General features: G+C 46.3%; 1 protein-coding gene across 1 annotated transcript in view; it reads right to left on the reverse strand.

Moving 5' to 3' along the window:
* Positions 1–11,169: 11,169 nt before the first annotated feature.
* The window catches only part of LOC141257873 (DNA (cytosine-5)-methyltransferase 3A-like), an 83,591-nt gene continuing 72,975 nt past the window's right edge, over positions 11,170–21,785 (reverse strand). Inside the window, exons 11-12 of the mRNA XM_073672881.1 lie at positions 15,473–15,591; positions 11,170–11,336 (exon numbers count right to left, since the gene is read on the reverse strand). Of these exons, the coding sequence (XP_073528982.1) occupies positions 11,195–11,336; positions 15,473–15,591 (261 nt within the window). The 3' untranslated portion in view covers positions 11,170–11,194. The remainder of the gene's footprint in view (positions 11,337–15,472; positions 15,592–21,785) is intronic.

A 21,785-nucleotide genomic window follows, 5' to 3' on the forward strand; every position in this document is an offset into this window, starting at 1 on the left:
GTTGTCCAGCCTACATTTGACAGCATGGAATTTGAAATAGTATGGTAGAAAAAAAGGTTTTTCGTCTAATCTGGTCTCTACATTGCAAAAAAAGTAGGAGGCCAATAACCATGAAAATATACAGTTGAACATGGTGTAATTTCCTACATAGTTCGGGGTTGAAAAAAGAGGATGGCATATTAGTTCCAATTTGGAATTTCTCCAGGAGGGATTAGAGATAGGACTGTCTAAGAGTACACTAAAAGTTCTAGCGTCAGCATTAGATACTTTATATGCTTGTGACCTTGCATGTAATCGTTGGATATCTTGGTTCATAAAAGCATGCTTTGGTTTTAGGCCAGTGTCCACCACAAAACTTTTTTTCCTGGGACTTGAATTTGGTACTCACGACTAGTGTTGAGCATTCCGATACTGAAATATCGGGTATCGGCCGATATTCGCAGTATTGGAATTCTGATACTTAGTTCCGATACTTTTAGAATATTGGATACCGGAATCGGAAGTTCCCATAATGCAATGAGCCATTTTATTCAGCTAATGAGGATCCTAAGAAGTGTGGGCACATCCTGTTAGGCATGTAGGCATCTTAACTAATGGCATGGCTGTGATTGGCTGCTGAAATGATGTCATGATGCACTATTAAAGCCGCCGCCGCCATTTTCAGCTCACTCTGCTGTGAATTCAGTTAGGGATAGGACGCTGTTGTTCTGAGGGACAGTTTTAGCTACCAATTTGGTCTATTCTGCTTTACCCAAGCTACTTTATAAATCGCTGTGCCTTGCAGCGCTAGTGCATAGTTCTCTGTGCTGTTCACCGCTGTCTGCAAGGTCTGTGTGTGTGTGAGTGCAGCTCACCCTGTAGTGTGTGCTTCAGCCACGTCTGGTTGTAGTGCACTCAGTGTGTGTCACTGCCTCATACATTGTCCTTTTTTGCCAATTCATAATTTTTCCTGATTTCTCCTATTAGTGTGGTGGTTCCATCCGTATTCAGCTAAATTGGTTCCAAACACACTATATAGGAGTAGATAGAGGAGCCTTTCTGCAGCATTGGGCCCTGCAGCCCCAGCCAGATTAGTATTAGCCTATATTTTGTAGCCTCATCTATTGCATTGTAGGTTACCTTCCTACATTGTAATAGCTACAAAAAGTTTGTGATACTATCGTTATTACATCTTTGGGCACATCCAGTGTCTTTTTGTGACAAAAAAAACCTAAATAAAGTTCACCAAACTCTCCACTTTACAGTTGTGTAGGCCACATTAGCTCATATTAAAGTCTAGTCCACACTTTATAAAATTAGCGTTTCTTATACCTGTTAGCAGCTGTTCAGGAATAAGCACACTAAGCTCTTAGTACTTTTCTGCCTATCTTTATCAGTCTACCAAGATGAAGAAGGCAGGGAGTAAGGCATGTGGTAGTGGTCGTGGGCGTGGGCGTGGAGTTTCTGCAGGGAGAGGACGTGAGGATTCTGTGCCTGCAGGGAGAGGACGTGAGGATTCTGTGCCTGCAGGGAGAGGACGTGGGGATTCTGTGCCTGCTGCGGGCACCAGTGACTCAGCATCCCCCAGTTTTACCAGGGAACAGTCCTTTATGCGCAGCTTTGTAGGAGCTAGCCGTACCCCACTGCTGCGGGAGGACCAAATTGAAGCCGTTGTCTGATGGATGGCAGCTAACGCATCAACTTCAATTAGTTCCAGATCCTCTCAGGTCCTGAGCACTGAAGAGCACCCATCTGTCTCTTCACCACCTGCGAAATTGCCCAGGCAGTCACAGAGCCCTGGACAGGAGCCATCTCTACTTCAGTTCTCTGAATCTCTTGGCTTGGAAAGAGGGGGCCAGCCAAGCAGAATTCGAGAATTTGAAGAAGAGGTAGTATGCAGTGATGCGCAACTGTTTTGTCTCTCTGAATCTGAAGAGGCGGGTGGGCCAGTGCCTATGGTCAGCAGCACACCTCAGTATGCATCTGATGATGAGACTCAGGTGCCACTTTCTGGTGTGTACTGTGCTGTCGAGACTACCCAGGAGAAGCAGTTGTTTGAAGAGGGTGGTGTAGATGATGAGGTCCTTGACCCATCATGGCGTGAGGGACAGGAAGGTGGTGGAAGCAGCTCTGATGAAGAGATTCCCCGAACGGCCCCAAAAGGAGGGAGAGGGAGGGTGCAGACTTGGTTGCCTGTAGCCTCCACTTCGGCACCCATTAGGAGCATGGCTCTTCCAAAACCCAAAGCGGGCGCTCCCAAGACTTGCAGTGCCTGGTCCTTTTTTGACACAGTTGCAGATGACATTTGCTTTGTCAAATGCAAGCTGTGTAATCAGAAGGTGAAAAGAGGGAAAAGTGTCAGCAACCTCTGTCGGGGTCGTAGCGACATTCCACTCGTCCTCCAGTCACTCCAAATTAAGGCTATGAGCATGGGTCAACCATTCAAAGAATGAGTCAGACAACAAGCTGGTTCAAACTCAGAGCATGCTCAGAAGGCTACTGGCAAGCCACGATCTCAGCAATGTTCTGTCTTTATTTCCGCATGCACAAACTTAAATACACTACATAATGGGGAGGGGAAAGGGGTTGTTCGGGGCGGGGTAAGCCATAAATGGATTGTTCGGGGCGGGGTAAGCCATAAATATCTAGTATCCGGCCACTCCTGATTGGTCCACGACTCCTTAACTCAGTCTCTGGGCAGACAACCGTCAGTTGATGATTCGGTTTCATTTCTCTGAAACAGGTGCTGGCTGATACCGGCGCCATCTTAGCATAAATTTCAATCTAAGTAACACGTAGCAAGGAAAGCTTATTGTTATAAGACACAAAATGGTGGTTAGTACATAAGCAAAGCGTATAAAAGTATAAAAGTAGAGAAAATATATATTCTTTTTTACCCTGACACCTCAATACCACAAATATGTGGAAACATGTGCGGACCAAGCACATGGTGGAGTTACAAAGACACACTGAAGACCTAGGCCAACCTACAGCGCCACCTACCACCTCTTCAGCTCGTGTTGTAGCCTCTTCCTCCAGCTTACACACAGCTGGTTCGGCTTCCTCACAGGATCGCTATGGAAGAACCTCTGGCACTGTTGTACAGAGACACAGTGTCATTCCACCTACAGCACCACGTTCCCTGTCATCCTCACACTCCCAGGCCAGTCTACAGCCATCGTTAGCACAGGCATGAGAGAAAAGGCACCCATACTCGGCAAACCACCCCCGAGCACAGGCTCTGAATGCTGGCATTGCTAAACTACTGGCCCTTGAAATGCTATCATTCAGGCTGGTGGAGACTGACACCTTCCGTAAGTTGATGGCATTGGCAGTCCCACAATACAACGTGCCCAGCCGCTTTTATTTCAGCAGGCAAGCCATCCCTGCCCTGCAACAGAATGTGGAGGGAAAAATTAAACATGCGCTACAAAACGCCGTCAGTAGCAAGGTCCACCTGACCACCGATGCGTGGACCAGTAAGCATGGACAGGGACGATACCTTTCCCTCACTGCCCATTGTGTAAATGTTGTGGAGCCGGGTACAGATCTTGAGAGTGGCGCTGTACGTGTTCTGCCAACTCCAAGGATTGCAGGAATCCAGTCTGTACACATTGACTCCTCTTCATACTCCAGTTCCTCTGAATCAGCGCTGCAGGAGCCGTCACGGTCTACCTCCACATCGACCCGTGAACGGTTACCTGTTATGATGACCGATATGAGCACAGCCATGGCCAAACATCAACAGGCCGTATTAAAATTTATTTATTTGGGGAATCGAAGCCACTCAGCGCAGGAGCTCTGGAATGCCATCAAGCAGCAGAGCGATGTGTGGTTTGTGCCAGCGAATCTCCAGCCAGGCATGGTAGTATGTGACAATGGCCGAAATCTGGTGGCAGCTCTGGGCCTAGGCAACCTCACTCACATCCCATGTCTGGCACATGTGCTCAACTTGGTTGTGCAGAGTTTTTTGAGGGACTATCCGGATCTTGATGCACTGCTGCACAAGGTCCGCATAGAGTGCGCTCACTTGCGGCATTCCAGCAACGCAAGATCGCACATTGCAGCTCTGCAGCGCCGATTATGTCTACCAGAACATTGCATCATATGTGACCTACCCACCAGGTGGAATTCAACGTTACATATGTTGGAGAGGTTGTGTGAGCAGCAGGCAGCAGTAATAGAGTACCAGCTGCAGCAGGCGCAAACAAGTCGCAGTGCGCGCCGTTCACACTTCACCACCACTGAGTGGGCCTCTATGAAGGACATTTGCCACATTTTGCCTGCCTTCGATTATTCCACTCGGATGGCGAGTGCAGATGATGCACTAGTCAGCATGACTATCCCCCTTATCTGCCTGCTTGAAAAAACACTGCAAGCACTAAGGGAGGAGGTTTTGGAAGAGGTGGAGGATGAGGAGTCACAAATGCCATCTGCTTCTGTACAGTCTGCGCAACGTGGTTCCTCACAAAGGCCTAGGCAGGGGACACTTTGTGAGGAGGATGAGGAGGAGTCAATGGATGAGGAAGACATCTGTCCAGAGGAGGGAGGTACACAATGCTCTAGTAGTCAGTATCTACAGCAAGGGTGGGGTGATGCAGAGCAGGCAGAGATCACGCCTCAAGCAGGGGACAGCGTTTCTTGGCCAGTTGGCTGTCTGCAGCACATGGTTGATTTCATTCTGCAGTGCCTGAGAAACGACCGCCGCATCGCCCACATTCTCAACACGGCTGATTATTGGGTGTCCACCGTCCTAGATCCTCGCTACCGGGACAACTTACAAAGCCTCATAACACCGTTGAACCGGGAGCGTAAAATGCGGGAGTAACAAGACGCACTGATGCATTCAATCATGTTCTCAATTCCACCCGAGAGCAGTGCTGCTAGTGCTTTCCAAAGCAGCTCAGTGCGTCGAGGCAGTGGAGGAAGCTCTGCACAAAGAAGGAACAGAAGCAGCGCCTCAGCACAAGGCAAGACCAGTATGGCCCAAATGTGACAAACTTTTGTGTCCCCGCCACAAATGTCTACACCATCACAGACGGCTCCAGTCAGCAGGAGGCAACGTTTCCGTCAGATGGTGACAGACTACATGTCTTGCCCTCTCAGTGTACTCCCAGATGGCTCTTCTCCCTTCAAGTTTTGGGTCTGTAAGCTGGATACATGGCCAGAGCTTAGTCAATATGCATTGGAGGTGCTGGCTTGCCCTGCTGCTAGTGTATTATCGGAACACGTCTTTAGTGCCGCAGGTGGTGTACTAACAGACGGTCGCATGCGACTATCCTCCGATAACGTTGACCGGCTTACTTTTTTGAAAATGAACAAGGCCTGGATCTTGCATGAATTTGCCAGTTCTCTTCCAGATTAAATAATTGGTTGGCAACAGTATCCAGGTCTCCTGTTGTGTTCATGTTTCTACCACCTGAACTGTAATCCCTGGGCTCCAACACCGCCAGTTGCAGCTCAGAATTGCCGTCTGCACAGTCAACACTTGCTGCCATGCTATTTGGGTTCAGTAACGTCAGTAACGTGTTCCCCAGCTGTGTGCCCGGCAATTTCTCCTGCTCTGTCCACATTCACACTACTACTGATTTTAAACGTGCTCCAATTAGGCCTCTGGCTCCTCTCTGTTTTCACCATTTACCCTGGGCTCCAACACCGCCAGTTGCTGCTCAGAAGTGCTGTCTGCATAGTCAACGCTTGCTCCAGTGTTATTGGGGTTCAATAAGATCAGCTGATCCCCAGCTGTGTGTCCGGCAATTTCTCCTGCTCTGTCCACATTCACACTACTGCTGATTTTAAACGTGCTCCAATTAGGCCTCTGGCTCCTCTCTGTTTTCAGTATTATCCCTGAGCTCCAACACCGCCAGTTGCCGCTCAGAAGTGCCGTCTGCACAGTCAACACTTGCTGCCGTATTATTGGGGTTCAGTAACATCAGCTGATCCCCTGCTGTGTGTCCGGCAAATTCTCCTGCTCTGTCCACATTCTCACTACTACTACAGATTTAAAACTTGCTCCAATTAAACCTCTGGCTCCACTCTTTTTCAGTATTTACCCTGGGTTACAGCCCTGCCAGCTGTTTCCCGGCTGTGTCTTTGGCACGGGTACTCCCTCCTGCCCAGCCTTGTTCCAGCACACCAGCTGTTTCCGAGTAGTGTCAACGTCACGTTGCCTCCAATACGTTGTCCTGTCGTGTTGCGGTCGGGTTAGCCGACTCTATGGTGCCTGCAGTTTAGGTGACTCCTATGTGGGCTGCGGGATCTGGCAATGAAGGCTGGTTCCATAGTGCCAATAGGGCAAGCACCCCCTGTAGGACTGTGGGTTTCGGTAACTCAGGCCAGCTCGCGGCCTTGCAACTTTTTTTTTCATGTGTACCTTCTGCTACCCATCCGGGTTCCAGTACCATCAGCTGGTTCTCAGTAGTTCCATTTGCTCTTGTACCTTCTGCTACCCATCCGGGTTCCAGTACGGTCAGCTGCTTCTCTGCAGTGCCTTTGGCTTAGGTGCCTCCTTCTCCATATCCAAGTTCCACCAACGTCTGCTGGTCCTTGGTAGTGCTTTCTGGCACAGGTACCTCCTGCTTAGTAACCGAGTTCCAGTACCGTCAGCTGGTCCTCGGTAGTTCCATTGGCTCTTGCACCTTCTGCTACCCATCCGGGTTCCAGTACCGTCAGCTGTTTCCAGGCAGTGTCTTTGGCACGGGTACTCCCTCCTACCCAGCCTTGTTCCAGCACGCCAGCTGTTTCCGGGTAGTGTCAACGTCACTTTGCCTCCAATACGTTGTCCTGTCGTGTTGCGGTCGGTTTAGCCAGCTCTATGGTGCCTGCAGTTTAGGTGACTCCTATGTGGGCTGCGGGATCTGGCAATGAAGGCTGGTTCCATAGTGCCAATAGGACAAGCACCCCCTGTAGGACTGTGGGTTTCGGTAACTCAGGCCGGCTTGCGGCCTTGCAACTTTTTTTTTCATGTGTACCTTCTGCTACCCATCCGGCTTCCAGTACTGTCAGCTGCTTCTTGGCAGTGCCTTTGGCTTAGGTGCCTCCTTCTCGGTATCCAAGTTCCACCAACGTCTGCTGGTCCTTGGTAGTGCTTTCTGGCACAGGTACCTCCTGCTTAGTAACCGAGTTCCAGTACCGTCAGCTGGTCCTCGGTAGTTCCATTGGCTCTTGTACCTTCTGCTACCCATCCGGGTTCCAGTACCGTCAGTTGGTTCTCAGTTGTTCCATTTGCTCTTGTACCTTCTGCTACCCATCCGGGTTCCAGTACCGTCAGCTGGTTCCTCAGCCTTCTTGTACCTTCTGCTACATTTCCAAGTTCAAGCTTTTTGAAATGGTTCTTGTAATCACTCTGGATCTTCCTGACGACGACCCTGAAGACAAGGACCCTGAAGACCACCCCGAAGAAGACGAGGACCCCGAAGACGACGACCCTGAAGACGAGGACCCTGAATACCACCCCGAAGAAGACGAGGACCCCGAAGACGATGACCCTGAAGACGAGGACCCTGAAGACCACCCTGAGAAGACGAGGACCCCGAAGACGAGGACCCTGAAGACGAGGACCCTGAAGACCACCCTGAAGAAGACGAGTACCCCGAAGACGAGGACCCTGAAGACGACCCTGAAGACCACCCCGAAGAAGACCAAGAAGATGACCAAGAGGACAAAGAACAAGAAGACAACCACCAAGATACAGAAGAACAAGAGACAGAAAACCAAGAAGCAGAAGAACAAGAAGCTGCAGAACAAAAAGCAGAAGAACATTAAGCATAAGACTGAAAATCAGAGCAAACGATATTATCTAAATTATAAGCAGAAGAAGACTAAGCAGTGTATGGGGGTGAGTCCGTTCCTCCTCGTGGTGCCCCTGGAAAAGACCTGCTGCTGCAGGCCAAACTGAACACGGACAAATCCTGTTGTAAATCTTTTGTGATGGGCAGAACGAAAGGTGTAATGTTCAAACTTTTATAGATAACAACTACAGGAATGCCTGTCACAAATAAGAATATGATGAAGAAGAAGAATATGAAGACGATGAAGAAGTAGAATATGAAGAAGAATAATAGTTGAATAAGAAGAATATGAAGAATGTAAAAAAAAGAATAATACGAAGAAGATGAAGAAGGTGAAGAAGTTGATGAAGAAGATGCTGATGCTGAGGATGATGAAGGAGAAAGTGTGGGAGAAGTAAAAAAGAAAGTGAAGAGCATGGAAGTAGTGAAACATAAATATCTGACAAAATATAAAAAAACTTAACATAGTGAATATTTTTTTAACTCAGAACGTCTTAAAAAAAATATTAATTCCTGCTATTCCATTTGATTGGGCTAAACCTCTATGCCTTTATTGTCTCCCCCACCTCCCCCAATACATTCTACATTATTCTTAGTTGTTTTCCTTCATGTAGAATTAACCTACAAGGAAAGAAAGGGTTTATTTTCATTCCGATATTTGTGTCCCATTGACTTGCATTGGTTTCCGCTATCGGAATCAGCGATATCCGATACTTTTTGGGTATCGGTCCGATCCAATCCGATCCGATATTTCTCGATATCGGAAGGTATCGCTCAACACTACTCACGACACTAATCCCCCACTTTCGAGCCCTTGGATTCAGCTTATGTCTGGTTAATCACATTCAAAACCCACAGGGTTAGTGATCTTCAAGCACTATCAGTAGGTCCTTCATTTACTCAGTTTCTTGAAGACAGAGTAGTGTTAAAACCTGACTCTGGTAGCCTCTAGGTTCCACAGAATTCATAAGATTGTTCTTCTTTCCTTTTGTGTAAATCCTGGGACCCCAAGGAAAGAGTTCCATCGTCTGAATGTCAAGAGAAGTCTTGAGAGTTATATCTTGGCCACAAAATCCTGGAAGAGATGCTCGTCACCCTTAGTTTCCTTTCAGGGTCCCAAGAGCATCTTAGCTAGATGGATTAGGAGAGCCATCATGCCCGCATACTCCCCAAGTGACCAGGCCATTCCAGGGGGCCTGACGCCTCATGTTACTAGGTTGTTTCGTCCTCCCAGGCGTAGAGAGTGAATGTTCCTTTTGGCATATTGGTGTCAGTGCAGCTCTTGGGACGAGTTTGGGCAGTTGTGCAGGGAAAGTTAAATGGATCTGTCCCCATTGGGACTCACAATCTAAATTCCCTAGCAGTATGTCTTATGTACAGTGCTGGCCAAAAGTATTGTCACCCCTGTAATTCTGTCAGATAATACTCAGTTTCTTCCTGAAAATGATTGCAATCACAAATTCTTTGGTATTACTATTTTCATTTAATTTGTCTTCAATGAAAAAAACACAAAAAGAATTGTCCTAAAGCCAAATTGGATATAATTCCACACCAAACCTAAAAAAGGGGGTGGACAAAAGTATTGGCTCTGTTTGAAAAATCATGTGATGCTTCTCTAATTGGTGTAATTAACAGGACCTGTAACTTACCTGTGGCACCTAACAGGTGTTGGCAATAACTAAATCACACTTGCAGCCAGTTAACATGGATTAAAGTTGACTCAACCTCTGTCCTGTGTCCTTGTGTGTACCACATTGAGTATGGAGAAAAGAAAGAAGACCAAAGAACTGTCTGAGGACTTGAGAAACCAAATTGTGAGGAAGCATGAGCAATCTCAAGGCTACAAGTCCATCTCCAAAGACCTGAATGTTCCTGTGTCTTCCATGCGCAGTGTCATCAAGAAGTGTAAAGCCCATGGCACTGTGGCTAACCTCCCTAGATGTGGACGGAAAAGAAAAATTGACGAGAGATTTCAACGCAAGATTGTGCGGATGGTGGATAAAGAACCTCGACTAACATCCAAACAAGTTCAAGCTGCCCTGCAGTCCGAGGGTACAACAGTGTCAACCTGTACTATCCGTCGGCGTCTGAATGAAAAGGGACTGTATGGTAGGATACCCAGGAAGACCCCACTTCTTACCCCGAGATATAAAAAAGCCAGGCTGGAGTTTGCCAAAACTTACCTGAGAAAGCCTAAAACGTTTTGGAAGAATGTTCTCTGGTCAGATGAGGCAAAAGTAGAGCTTTTTGGGAAAAAGCATCAACATAGAGTGTACAGGAAAAAAAAGAGGCATTCAAAGAAAAGAACACGGTCCCTACAGTCAAACATGGCGGAGGTTCCCTGATGTTTTGGGGTTGCTTTGCTGCCTCTGGCACTGGACTGCTTGACCGTGTGCATGGCATTATGAAGTCTGAAGACTACCAACAAATTTTGCAGCATAATGTAGGGCCCAGTGTGAGAAAGCTGGGTCTCCCTCAGAGGTCATGGGTCTTCCAGCAGGACAATGACCCAAAACACTTCCAAAAGCACTATAAAATGGTTTGAGAGAAAGCACTGGAGACTTCTAAGGTGGCCAGCAATGAGTCCAGACCTGAATCCCATAGAACATCTGTGGAGAGATCTCAAAATGGCAGTTTGGAGAAGGCACCCTTCAAATCTCAGGACCTGGAGCAGTTTGCCAAAGAAGAATGGTCTACAATTCCAGCAGAGCATTGTAAGAAACTCATTGATGGTTACCGGAAGCGGTTGTTCGCAGTTATTTTGGCTAAAGGTTGTGCAACCAAGTATTAGGCTGAGGGTGCCAATACTTTTGTCCGGCCCTTTTTTGGAGTTTAGTGTGAAATGATGAATGATTTGATTTTTGCTTCATTCTCTTTTGTGTTTTTTCCTTGCAAGCAAATTAAATGAAGATAATAAGAACAAAGAAATTGTGATTGCAATCATTTTCAGGAAGAAACTGATATTATCTGACAGAACTGCAGGGGTGCCAATACTTTTGGCCACCACTGTATAACCAGCTCCCGCTGTTCTCGTCCATCACTGTGACTGGAGCAGACTCAAGTGACATTAGACGCTGCTCCTGTAACATTAGAATCACTAGATTCCTACTTTTGGCCAGCACTGTATGTAGTATAAATCATTAGGAGGAAGAAGAAAGACAAAAATCTGTGATAAATCTGCCCCGTAGTCTCTGTTCCAAAAGGTGGAGTGAACAGAGGTCTGAGACATGAGGTCTCCATACTGCCCCGTAGTGGATTATCAGCTATATCAGTAACCCCGGTGCTCCGCCATACGGCAATTGAATAAAGAGACATCACACAAGTTATAAAATCTGTAAACTGTTCTTTATATACAATAACAAGGGATAAAACCAAATGTTTCTTCTCGACTGTCGCTATCTTGTCTCCTCTGTGGTTCTATGATATTACACACTGGAGAAATACTCCTTCAGGGGGCTGAAAAGATGGCGGATAACAGGGACACTCCAGGACTGGCCCAAGACTTTCTGCCTGGAGCTGTGACTCATCTGACAGACGTCAGTGTAATGAGGGGGGAATCCGAAGACCCTGTGGGGAGAATGGAGGCAAGCTTCCTTGATTTAGAGCACACAAGTCAAACTCTTGACTTTGGGCCAAATCTAGTCATCAAGGCGATTATATTTAGCCCGCAACCCCATATGAAGGACTATGTGGGACCATTATTCTGTATGGGGCACTATGTGGGGCCATTATACTGTATGGAGGACTATGTGGGGCCATTATACTGTATGGAGGACTATGTGGGCCCATTATACTGTATGGAGGACTATGTGGGGCCCATTATACTGTATGGAGGACTCTGTGGGGCCATTATACGGTATGGAGGACTATGTGGGGCCATTATACTGTATGGAGGACTATGTGGGGCCATTATTCTGTATGGAGCACTATGTGGGGCTCATTATACTGTACGGAGGACTATGTGGGGCCCATTATACTGTACGGAGGACTATGTGGGGCCCATTATTCTGTATGGAGGACTATGTGGGGCCCATTATACTGTATGGAGGACTATGTGGGGCCATTATACTGTATGGAGGACTATGTGGGCCCATTTTACTGTATGCAGAACTATGTGGGGCCCATTATACTGTATGGAGGACTATGTGGGGCCATTATACTGTATGGAGGACTATGTGGGGCCATTATACTATATGGAGGACTATGTGGGACCATTATTCTGTATGGGGCACTATGTGGGGCCATTATACTGTATGGAGGACTATGTGGGACCATTATACTGTATGGAGGACTATGTGGGGCCATTATACTGTATGGAGGACTATGTGGGGCCATTATACTGTATGGAGGACTATGTGGGGCCCATTATACTGTATGGAGGACTATGTGGGGCCATTATACTGTATGGAGGTCTATGTGGGGCCATTATTCTGTATGGAGCACTATGTGGGGCCCATTATACTGTATGGAGGACTATGTGGGGCCATTATACTGTATGGAGGACTATGTGGGGCCATTATACTGTATGGAGGACTATGTGGGGCCATTATTCTGTATGGAGCACTATGTGGGGCCCATTATACTGTATGGAGGACTATGTGGGGCCATTATACTGTATGGAGGACTATGTGGGGCCATTATACTGTATGGAGGGCTGTGTGGGGCCATTATACTGTATGGAGGACTATGTGGGGCCATTATACTGTATGGAGGACTATGTGGGGCCACTGTGGTCATGTGACAATTGGATGCTCGTGACCGCACTACCCAGTGGGGCTGTATCGGGCCCTGATGCGCGTCTATTTTTCCAGACTTCTCTTCAGAAACTACAGAGGTTTTTTCAGAGGTGGACTAGTGGGATCTCCAGCCATCACCGCCACCGCCACCAGACAAAGGGGTGTTGTAAAGTATCTCCTCGATCTGGGGTGAATCCCTGATGATCTGGGGTGACACATGAATTAATGCTTCTCTGGAGGCGATACCTTTAGGATTGGTGAGGTCCACCGAGAGCGGGCAATGATTGGCTTTTGAAGGCCACGGCATCCTTTGTTCTCTGTGGGACTGTCGGAGATGGAGCGAGCAGAGCGCTGTAGTTGGTCATTTACAGCAATCCCAGAGAAAAAGCATGGAGCCGTGGCCTCCCGCACATGTGCAACCATCTATCCATTCCATACCCTGTCCTTGGGATTGGTAGGACCCCACCAACCTGCAAGTCACCAACTATCCTGTGGAGAGTACGGCAGCATCCATGGTGGTCAAGTGCACTGAAAGAGTTAATGTCTTTAGTAATTTAGTTTACTAGAGGCATTATTATTAATGTCTAGTGTTTGCAAGGGGTTAATGTCAGCTTCCCTGGTGGACTAGTGTATCTGAGAGGTTAATACCTACATTAATGGTGATGTAGTGCACTTCTGGAAATATTAGCACCCCTGATTGTCTAGTTTACTCGAGGGGTTCATTTCAGTATCCCTGGTGGTCTAGTGTATGGCTAGAGTTAATGTCTGTGCTCTTGGTGATTTAGTGCACTAGAGACATTATTGATAACACCCCTGGTGTCTGGAGTGCTGGAGGGGTTAATGACTGGTTCCCCAGTGTTCCAGTAAGTCCTGGAACTAATATTAGCATGCCTGGTGGTATGGTGTGCTGGAGATGTTGGCATCCCTGGTGGTGTGGTGTGCTGGAGATGTTGTCATCCCTGGTGTTCTTGTGTGCTGGAGATGTTGGCATCCCTGGTGGTATGGTGTGCTGGAGATGTTGGCATTCCTGGTGGTCTGGTGTGCTGGAGATGTTGGCATCCCTGGTGGTCTGGTGTGCTGGAGATGTTGGCATCCCTGGTGGTCTGGTGTGCTGGAGATGTTGGCATCCCTGGTGTTCTTGTGTGCTGGAGATGTTGGCATCCCTGGTGGTCTGGTGTGCTGGAGATGTTGGCATCCCTGGTGGTCTGGTGTGCTGGAGATGTTGGCATCCCTGGTGGTATGGTGTACTGGAGATGTTGGCATCCCTGGTGGTATGGTGTGCTGGAGATGTTGGCATCCCTGGTGGTCTGGTGTGCTGGAGATGTTGGCATCCCTGGTGGTATGGTGTGCTGGAGATGTTGGCATCCCTGGTGTTCTTGTGTGCTGGAGATGTTGGCATCCCTGGTGGTCTGGTGTGCTGGAGATGTTGGCATTCCTGGTGGTCTGGTGTGCTGGAGATGTTGGCATCCCTGGTGGTCTGGTGTGCTGGAGATGTTGGCATCCCTGGTGGTCTGGTGTGCTGGAGATGTTGGCATCCCTGGTGGTCTGGTGTGCTGGAGATGTTGGCATCCCTGGTGGTATGGTGTGCAGGAGATGTTGGCATCCCTGGTGGTATGGTGTGCTGGAGATGTTGGCATCCCTGGTGGTATGGTGTGCTGGAGATGTTGGCATCCCTGGTGGTCTGGTGTGCTGGAGATGTTGGCATCCCTGGTGGTATGGTGTGCTGGAGATATTGGCATCCCTGGTGGTATGGTGTGCTGGAGATGTTGGCATCCCTGGTGGTATGGTGTGCTGGAGATGTTGGCATTCCTGGTGGTCTGGTGTGCTGGAGATGTTGGCATCCCTGGTGGTCTGGTGTGCTGGAGATGTTGGCATCCCTGGTGGTCTGGTGTGCTGGAGATGTTGGCATCCCTGGTGGTCTGGTGTGCTTGAGATGTTGGCATCCCTGGTGGTATGGTGTGCTGGAGATGTTGGCATCCCTGGTGGTCTGGTGTGCTGGAGATGTTGGCATCCCTGGTGGTCTGGTGTGCTGGAGATGTTGGCATCCCTGGTGGTATGGTGTGGTGGAGATGTTGGCATCCCTGGTGTTCTTGTGTGCTGGAGATGTTGGCATCCCTGGTGGTATGGTGTGCTGGAGATGTTGGCATCCCTGGTGGTCTGGAGATGTTGGCATCCCTGGTGGTATGGTGTGCTGGAGATGTTGGCATCCCTGGTGGTCTGGTGTGCTGGAGATGTTGGCATCCCTGGTGGTATGGTGTGCTGGAGATGTTGGCATCCCTGGTGGTATGGTGTGCTGGAGATGTTGGCATCCCTGGTGGTCTTGTGTGCTGGAGATGTTGGCATCCCTGGTGGTCTGGTGTGCTGGAGATGTTGGCATCCCTGGTGGTCTGGTGTACTGGAGATGTTGGCATCCCTGGTGGTCTGGTGTGCTGGAGTTGTTGGCATCCCTAGTGGTCTGGTGTGCTGGAGATGTTGGCATCCCTGGTGGTCTGGTGTGCTGGAGATGTTGGCATCCCTGGTGGTCTGGTGTGCTGGAGATGTTGGCATCCTTGGAGGTCTTGTGTACTGTGGGGGGTAAGTCTGCATTTGTGGTGGTTGAAGCTTTTGAAGGAGTTAATGTCTGCTTTCCTGGTGGTCTGGAGTGCTGACAAGTTTACTATTAACATTCCTGGTGGTTGAATATTCTGAAGAGGTAAATGGCTACGTCCCTGGTGGCCTAGGGCAGTGAAGGGGTGGTAGTGTCCACACTTTATTGCGATATTTCTTGTTCTTCTTATTTGAAGCCATGTTGTCTTTTCTCCATTTACATCCAAAGCTGCTAAAGATGCAAATACAAAGCATCAGAACTGTAAATGCAGCTCTGGATGTGACCGGAGCACAGGACGTAATATCAGGCTCGGTCAGTAGAAGTGTTTGGCTACCTGATCCCATCTCTATAGGTGAAGGCTTGGGGCCAGGTTACATTACCTCTCCATCTCCGTGCACCACAAGACGTCCTCCTCCCCGTTCATGGTCACCGGGTATTCGTGGTCTTTTCCCTGCCGCATGGAGAAGCGATTCGTGGTGATTGTGCGGATTTTAGTGAACTGTCAGAGATAGTAATGGGGGCACATAATCATCCTGATGGAATATCATATACCTGATACCCCCTCCCCCCCACTACACTGCAAATCTGCCCCAATGCATAGAAGACTCTCATTTTTATTGCTGTAACTGTAAAGAATCCTCCGGTCGTTGATCCCTCGGTGCCGCAGGCTTCTCTGAGAAAAGGTTAAAGGGGTCTTCCACCACTCGCACAGCCCCTTCTCAATTGCTATATTCCCCCATGTAAAAAAGAAACTGCCTATTCTCCCCGCCGGTGCCGGTGCCATTGCAGTGATGTCAGCGCTGGATCTCCCATGACCTTATTACACCATGTGACCACTGCAGCCAATCAGCAGTCGCTTTACTGTCGCTTCGTTCAGGGGGGTCAGAGGTCAGATGTTCAGATTCCTCCAAGTGAGGTGACAGCGAAGCCGCTGCTGATTGGCTGCAGTGGTCACGTGGCATAATAAGGTCAAGGGAGATCTGGCACCGACATCGTTGGAATGGCACCGGAAGTGGCAGTGAGAATCGGCTGCTTTTATTTTACATGGGGGAATGTAGGAATTGAGAGGGGGTTGTCCTAGTGGTGGACAGCCCCTTTAATTTTCTCTTTTTTATTATTATTATTTTTTTATTTTTATAAGGGTACAATTGAAAAAAACAAATACCCCCTTCCCAGGGGAGGGACAAATGTGTGGGCGCCACATGAGCTGCACAAAGTTTTTGGTCCCACCCCTGAGTACTCCACATAGAAACCTATAGAAAAAAAAATCAATTCCAATCCTTTTTTTTTTTTTTGTTACGCCATTTACTGATTACCATAAATAATATGATCACCGTGCTATGCGGGGTCATGACGATGATAGGGACATCAAATATGAAAATGTCATTCTTGTAATTGTTTTTCATTATTTTGTAGGAATTTTATAGGGGAAAAAAAAATCTCTCTGACCTCTAGAATACAGGGACGTAGAAATGCACTGTGTATATAGAGATGTATCTCTATAGACCAGTGTATTAAGCCTATAGTCAGCAGAATATCTTTCACTTTCAAGTATAGAAAATTCTCCCACGGTCTACAATGACAATGATGCCTGTAGCTCGAAGATTTTGCTGCTGCCTTCAATGATGCAGGTTGTGGGTTTGATTTCTGGGGAGACCAGAATTAATGAGAAGAGTAGAACTATATAATTAAATGATTGTAAGTATAAATTGTTTAAAGAAATAAAAATTTTTGCTTGAATTACTCTTCTTATTCATTCCTATTGTAAAACCAGATTTCTAGTCTTTTGAACTCCCACCCCCTTTTTCACTTTGGGTTTTGATACATTTTTGGTGGAGGAAAAAAGTTCTCTAAGGGGACTAAAAAATACAAATGAAAAATTAAAAAAAAAGTAGATTAAAACAAATATAATACATAAACAAAAATAAATATAACAACTAAAATTATATAGATGGTATATATAAATTGGAATCACTACAAATAAAAAAAAAAAAAAAATAACCATATTTGATATTGCCACGCCTGGAAAAGTCCGATCTATCGAAATAGTAAAAATTTTTAAAATTTGGCAAAAGCCTCAAGGATAAAAAAAAATAATAATTCTGAAATGGCAGAATCAAGGTGTTTCTGTTGCTACAACGCCACCAAAAAATGCAGCGAGAAGCGATCAAAACAACACACAGGTGCTTCTCACTAAATTAGAATATCATCAAAAAGTTAATTTATTTCAGTTCTTCAATCCAAAAAAGTGAAGCTCCTATATTATATAGAGTCATTACACACAGAGGGATCTATTATATAGAGTCATTACACACAGAGGGATCTATTATATAGAGTCATTACACACAGAGGGATCTATTATATAGAGTCATTACACACAGAGGGATCTATTATATAGAGTCATTACACACAGAGGGATCTATTATATAGAGCCATTACACACAGAGGGATCTATTATATAGAGTCATTACACACAGAGGGATCTATTATATAGAGTCATTACACACAGAGGGATCTATTATATAGAGTCATTACACACAGAGGGATCTATTATATAGAGTCATTACACACAGAGGGATCTATTATATAGAGTCATTACACACAGAGGGATCTATTATATAGAGTCATTACACACAGAGGGATCTATTATATAGAGTCATTACACACAGAGGGATCTATTATATAGAGTCATTACACACAGAGGGATCTATTATATAGAGTCATTACACACAGAGGGATCTATTATATAGAGTCATTACACACAGAGGGATCTATTATATAGAGTCATTACACACAGAGGGATCTATTGTATAGAGTCATTACACACAGAGTGATCTATTATATAGAGTCATTACACACAGAGGGATCTATTATATAGAGTCATTACACACAGAGGAATCTATTATATAGAGTCATTACACAAAGAGGGATCTATTATATAGAGTCATTACACACAGAGGGATCTATTTCAATTGTTTATTTCTGTTAATGTTGATGATTATGGCTTACAGCCAATGAAAACACAAAAGTCATTATCTCAGTAAATTAGAATAATTAACAAAAAAACACCTGCAAAGGCTTCCAAATTGATTAAAAAAGTCCCTTAGTCTGTTTCAGTAGGCTCCACAATCATGGGGAAGACTGCTGACTTGACAGATGTCCAGAAGGAAGTCATTGACACACTCCACAAGGAGGGTAAGCCACAAAAGGTCATTGCTAAAGAAGCTGGGTATTCACAGAGTGCTGTATTCCAACATATTAATGGAAAGATGAGTGGAAGGAAAGCGGTAATTAGATTTACCGGTAACTGTGTTTCCTGGAGTCCATCCTGACAGCACCATGGAGGACGTCCTCCAAATCCTTCCAGGCACCGGAAATATGAGAGGTTTAAAGCCCTTCCCCTCCTCCACCCTCCAGTGTTTTTTCTAAGTACCACACCAGGATGGATGCAACACATTTATTAATATCTACATGCACATGTTACTTCACAATGTATAGACATTTAACGAGGGAGGGAACTAACTGTGCCGTCAGGATGGACTCCTGGAAACACAATTACCGGTAAGTCTAATTACCACTTTCCAGGACGTCCCCCTGATAGCACCATGGAGAATACCAAAGTATTTCCCTAGGGTGGGACTACCGCATGGAGAACCTTCCTGCCAAAAGCTACTCCCAGTCCTGCCAGGACATTCCGTTTATAGTGCCTAGAAAAGGTACTCCGACTTGCCCATGTCGCTGCAGCGTTTATCTGTTCTATAGAGACCCCACCTTTCTCTGCTCAGGACATAGACACTGAACGGGTAGATTGGGATTTCAACACTTCCGGGGGACTCTTCCCCTCTACTGAATAGGCGAGACCTATCATGGATCTAATCCACCTGGCGATGGTCTTCTTAGATGTTTTTTCTCCCCTTATTCCTACCAGCATACTGGAAGAACAGGTTATGATCTATTCTCCAATCACGAGTGGCCTCAAGATAACGAATGACCGACTATCTTACATCTAAGGAATGGAAAAACAGTTCTTTTGGATTTTCTGGGAATTGGCAAAATGAAGGCAGGCAATCTCCTGATTGATATTTTTTGTAGAGACTACCTTAGGTAGAAACCCTGGCTTTAACCTCAGGACGATTCTATCGTCATAAATCTGCAAGTATGGATCTTTTACGAATAAAGCCTGTAGTTTCCCCATCTTCTTAGCAGCGGTGATAGCAACTTGAAAGGCTGTCTTAAGGGTAGACCTACTGATGTTTATTTCCTTGGCCAACTCGTATGGCTGCTTGCATAGGTCATTAAGCACCAAATTAAGATCCCACGGTGGAACAAATCTTTTTACCCAAGGCCTTAGCCTCTTAACTGTTTTTGCTAACCTGGCTATCCATGGATGCGAAGCTAGAGAAGTGTCAAAGAATGCAGTTAGTGCCGAGATCTGAACTTTTATAGAGTGCTTAGACTCAGACCTCTGTTAAACCCCGCCTGAAAAAAATCCAGGATCTTTGGGATATTAGAGCTTGTTATAGCCACTGCAGAACTTCCACTTTCTAAACAGAACCTCTTCCAGATTTTCCTATAAATAGCTGAGATGACTGGTTATCGACTTGCCTGTAACGTAGTTATAACCTGATCTGATAGCCCTCAGGATTTCAGGATCTGCCTCTCAGCATCCAAGCCGAGAGGTGTAGTCAGCCCAAGTTCTGATATAAGACTGGTCCCTGGAGAAGGATATCTTTCCTAAAGGGAAGCAATATTGGATCCTCCAGGGCCATCTTGGACAAAAGCGGAAACCAACTCCTTCTTCGCCAGAAAGGGACTATCAGAATTATCTTTATCTGATCTTCCTGTATTTTCCTTAGGACCCTCGGAATCAAAGGTAAGGGAGGGAAGGCGTAAGAGAGACTTTCTGACCATGCCTGGGATAAAGCATCAATTCCCGTCGGGTTATTCTGGGGATTTAGAGAATAAAATTTCTTGGCCTTTGCATTTTTTCTCGTCGCGAACAGGTCTATCAGTGGGACACCCCATCGGCGACACAAAGTGTGGAAAAACTCCCCATTTAGTTCCCATTCTGAAAGTAGAACTTCATGTCAGCTCAGAAAATCTGCTAACAGATTGTGAGCCCCTTTTAAGTGGACTGCCGAGATTGATAGGGCCAACTTTTCTACCCAGACAAATATTTTCAACGCCAGACTTTGAAGTATTCTGTGTTTCGGGCCTCCCTGATGTCGCAGAAAAGATACCGTCATCATACTGTCCGACAGTATCTTTGTGTTTGTTTCGCACCAGGTGACCATTTCGCCGAAGAACTTCCCACACGCCGTGAAGTTCCCGGTAGTTTGATGACATAGCCTGAACTTCTAGAGACCAAGCCCCTTGAAAATATTTTCCTTCTATGTGACCACCCCAACCTGACTTACTTGCGTCGGTCTTGATGACTTCAACTGGAGAGGGAACCCAGTCTACCCCCAGCTGAAGATTTTCTGGGACTGTCCACCACCCCAGACTCTCTTTTGTCATCCGTGACAGAGGCATTAACTTGACTAGGGACAATTGCTTTTTGTCCCAACAAGACAAAACCGCTTTTTGCAGTTCCCATGAATGAAATTGACTCCACCTCACACAAGGAGTTCAGGCCGTCATCAATCCGAGAATCTTCATTGCTGACCTGATCGAGAAACGACTTCTTGAGAATTGAAATACCTTGTCTATTATCACTTTTTGTTTAACCGTGCGTAGAAACGAGATTCTTAGATGGGAGTCTAAAGTGACCCCTAAGAAGATCTTTCTGGTTCCTGGGACTAGGTCCCACTTTTCCTAATTTATCAACCAACCTAGATTTTTGAGGGTGGACACTGTAAATGTTATGTGTTCCAGCAGCTCTACATGAGAACCGGCCACAAGTAAAAAGTTGTCTTGGTAAGGGACCACAATGACTCTTGTTTTCTTCAGGTAAGCTACAATCTCTGCTACTAACTTAGTAAAGACCCATGGGGCAGAGGCTAGGCCGAAGGGTAGGCAACAGAACTGGAAGTGATGAACATGATCGCTGGACCTGATGGCGAAACAAAGATATTTTTGATACTGTTGATGAATGGGAACATAATAGTATGCCTTTTTTAGATCCAAGATGCACATTATTGCGTCTTTGTCTATTAGAGGGATGGTGGACTTGATCGACTCCATCCTGAAATGCTTGTATGTTACCCACCGATTTAATGGCTTTAGATTTAGAATTACCCGTGTTTCCCCTGATGGCTGTTTTATGGAAAACAGTATCGAGTAGTGACCCTGAAACCGTTCGCTTTGGGGAACCGCAACTATTGCTCCTATTTGCAGAAGATTCTGAACTAGTTCTGACCACATTTTGGAAATTTTTACTGCAGGCTGGGACTCTGATAAAATGAACCTTTCGGGTGAGTACTGGAAAAATTCTATCCTGTACCCTGAACTCAGAGTATTTAACACCCACTGATTTTGAGTTATGGCCTGCCAGCCTGAGATGAACTGACTCAGTGGCTCCCCTACAAGCATGGCGACATTGTTTTCCAGACCCAAAGCCATAAGGTGGACCTCTACCCATACCTCCTTTGGAGTAACTTCATCTACCAACTTTTCCTTTTCCTTTATTCTCTTGCTGGTAGGAGGAGGACGAGTTCTACGAAAGGGCTGATATTAGCTCGATTTTTCCTCGGG

This window comes from Phyllobates terribilis, unplaced genomic scaffold (genome assembly GCF_046119375.1).
Source record: "Phyllobates terribilis strain yellow unplaced genomic scaffold, ASM4611937v1 Scaffold_3__8_contigs__length_932513732, whole genome shotgun sequence".
Taxonomy (NCBI): domain Eukaryota; kingdom Metazoa; phylum Chordata; class Amphibia; order Anura; family Dendrobatidae; genus Phyllobates; species Phyllobates terribilis.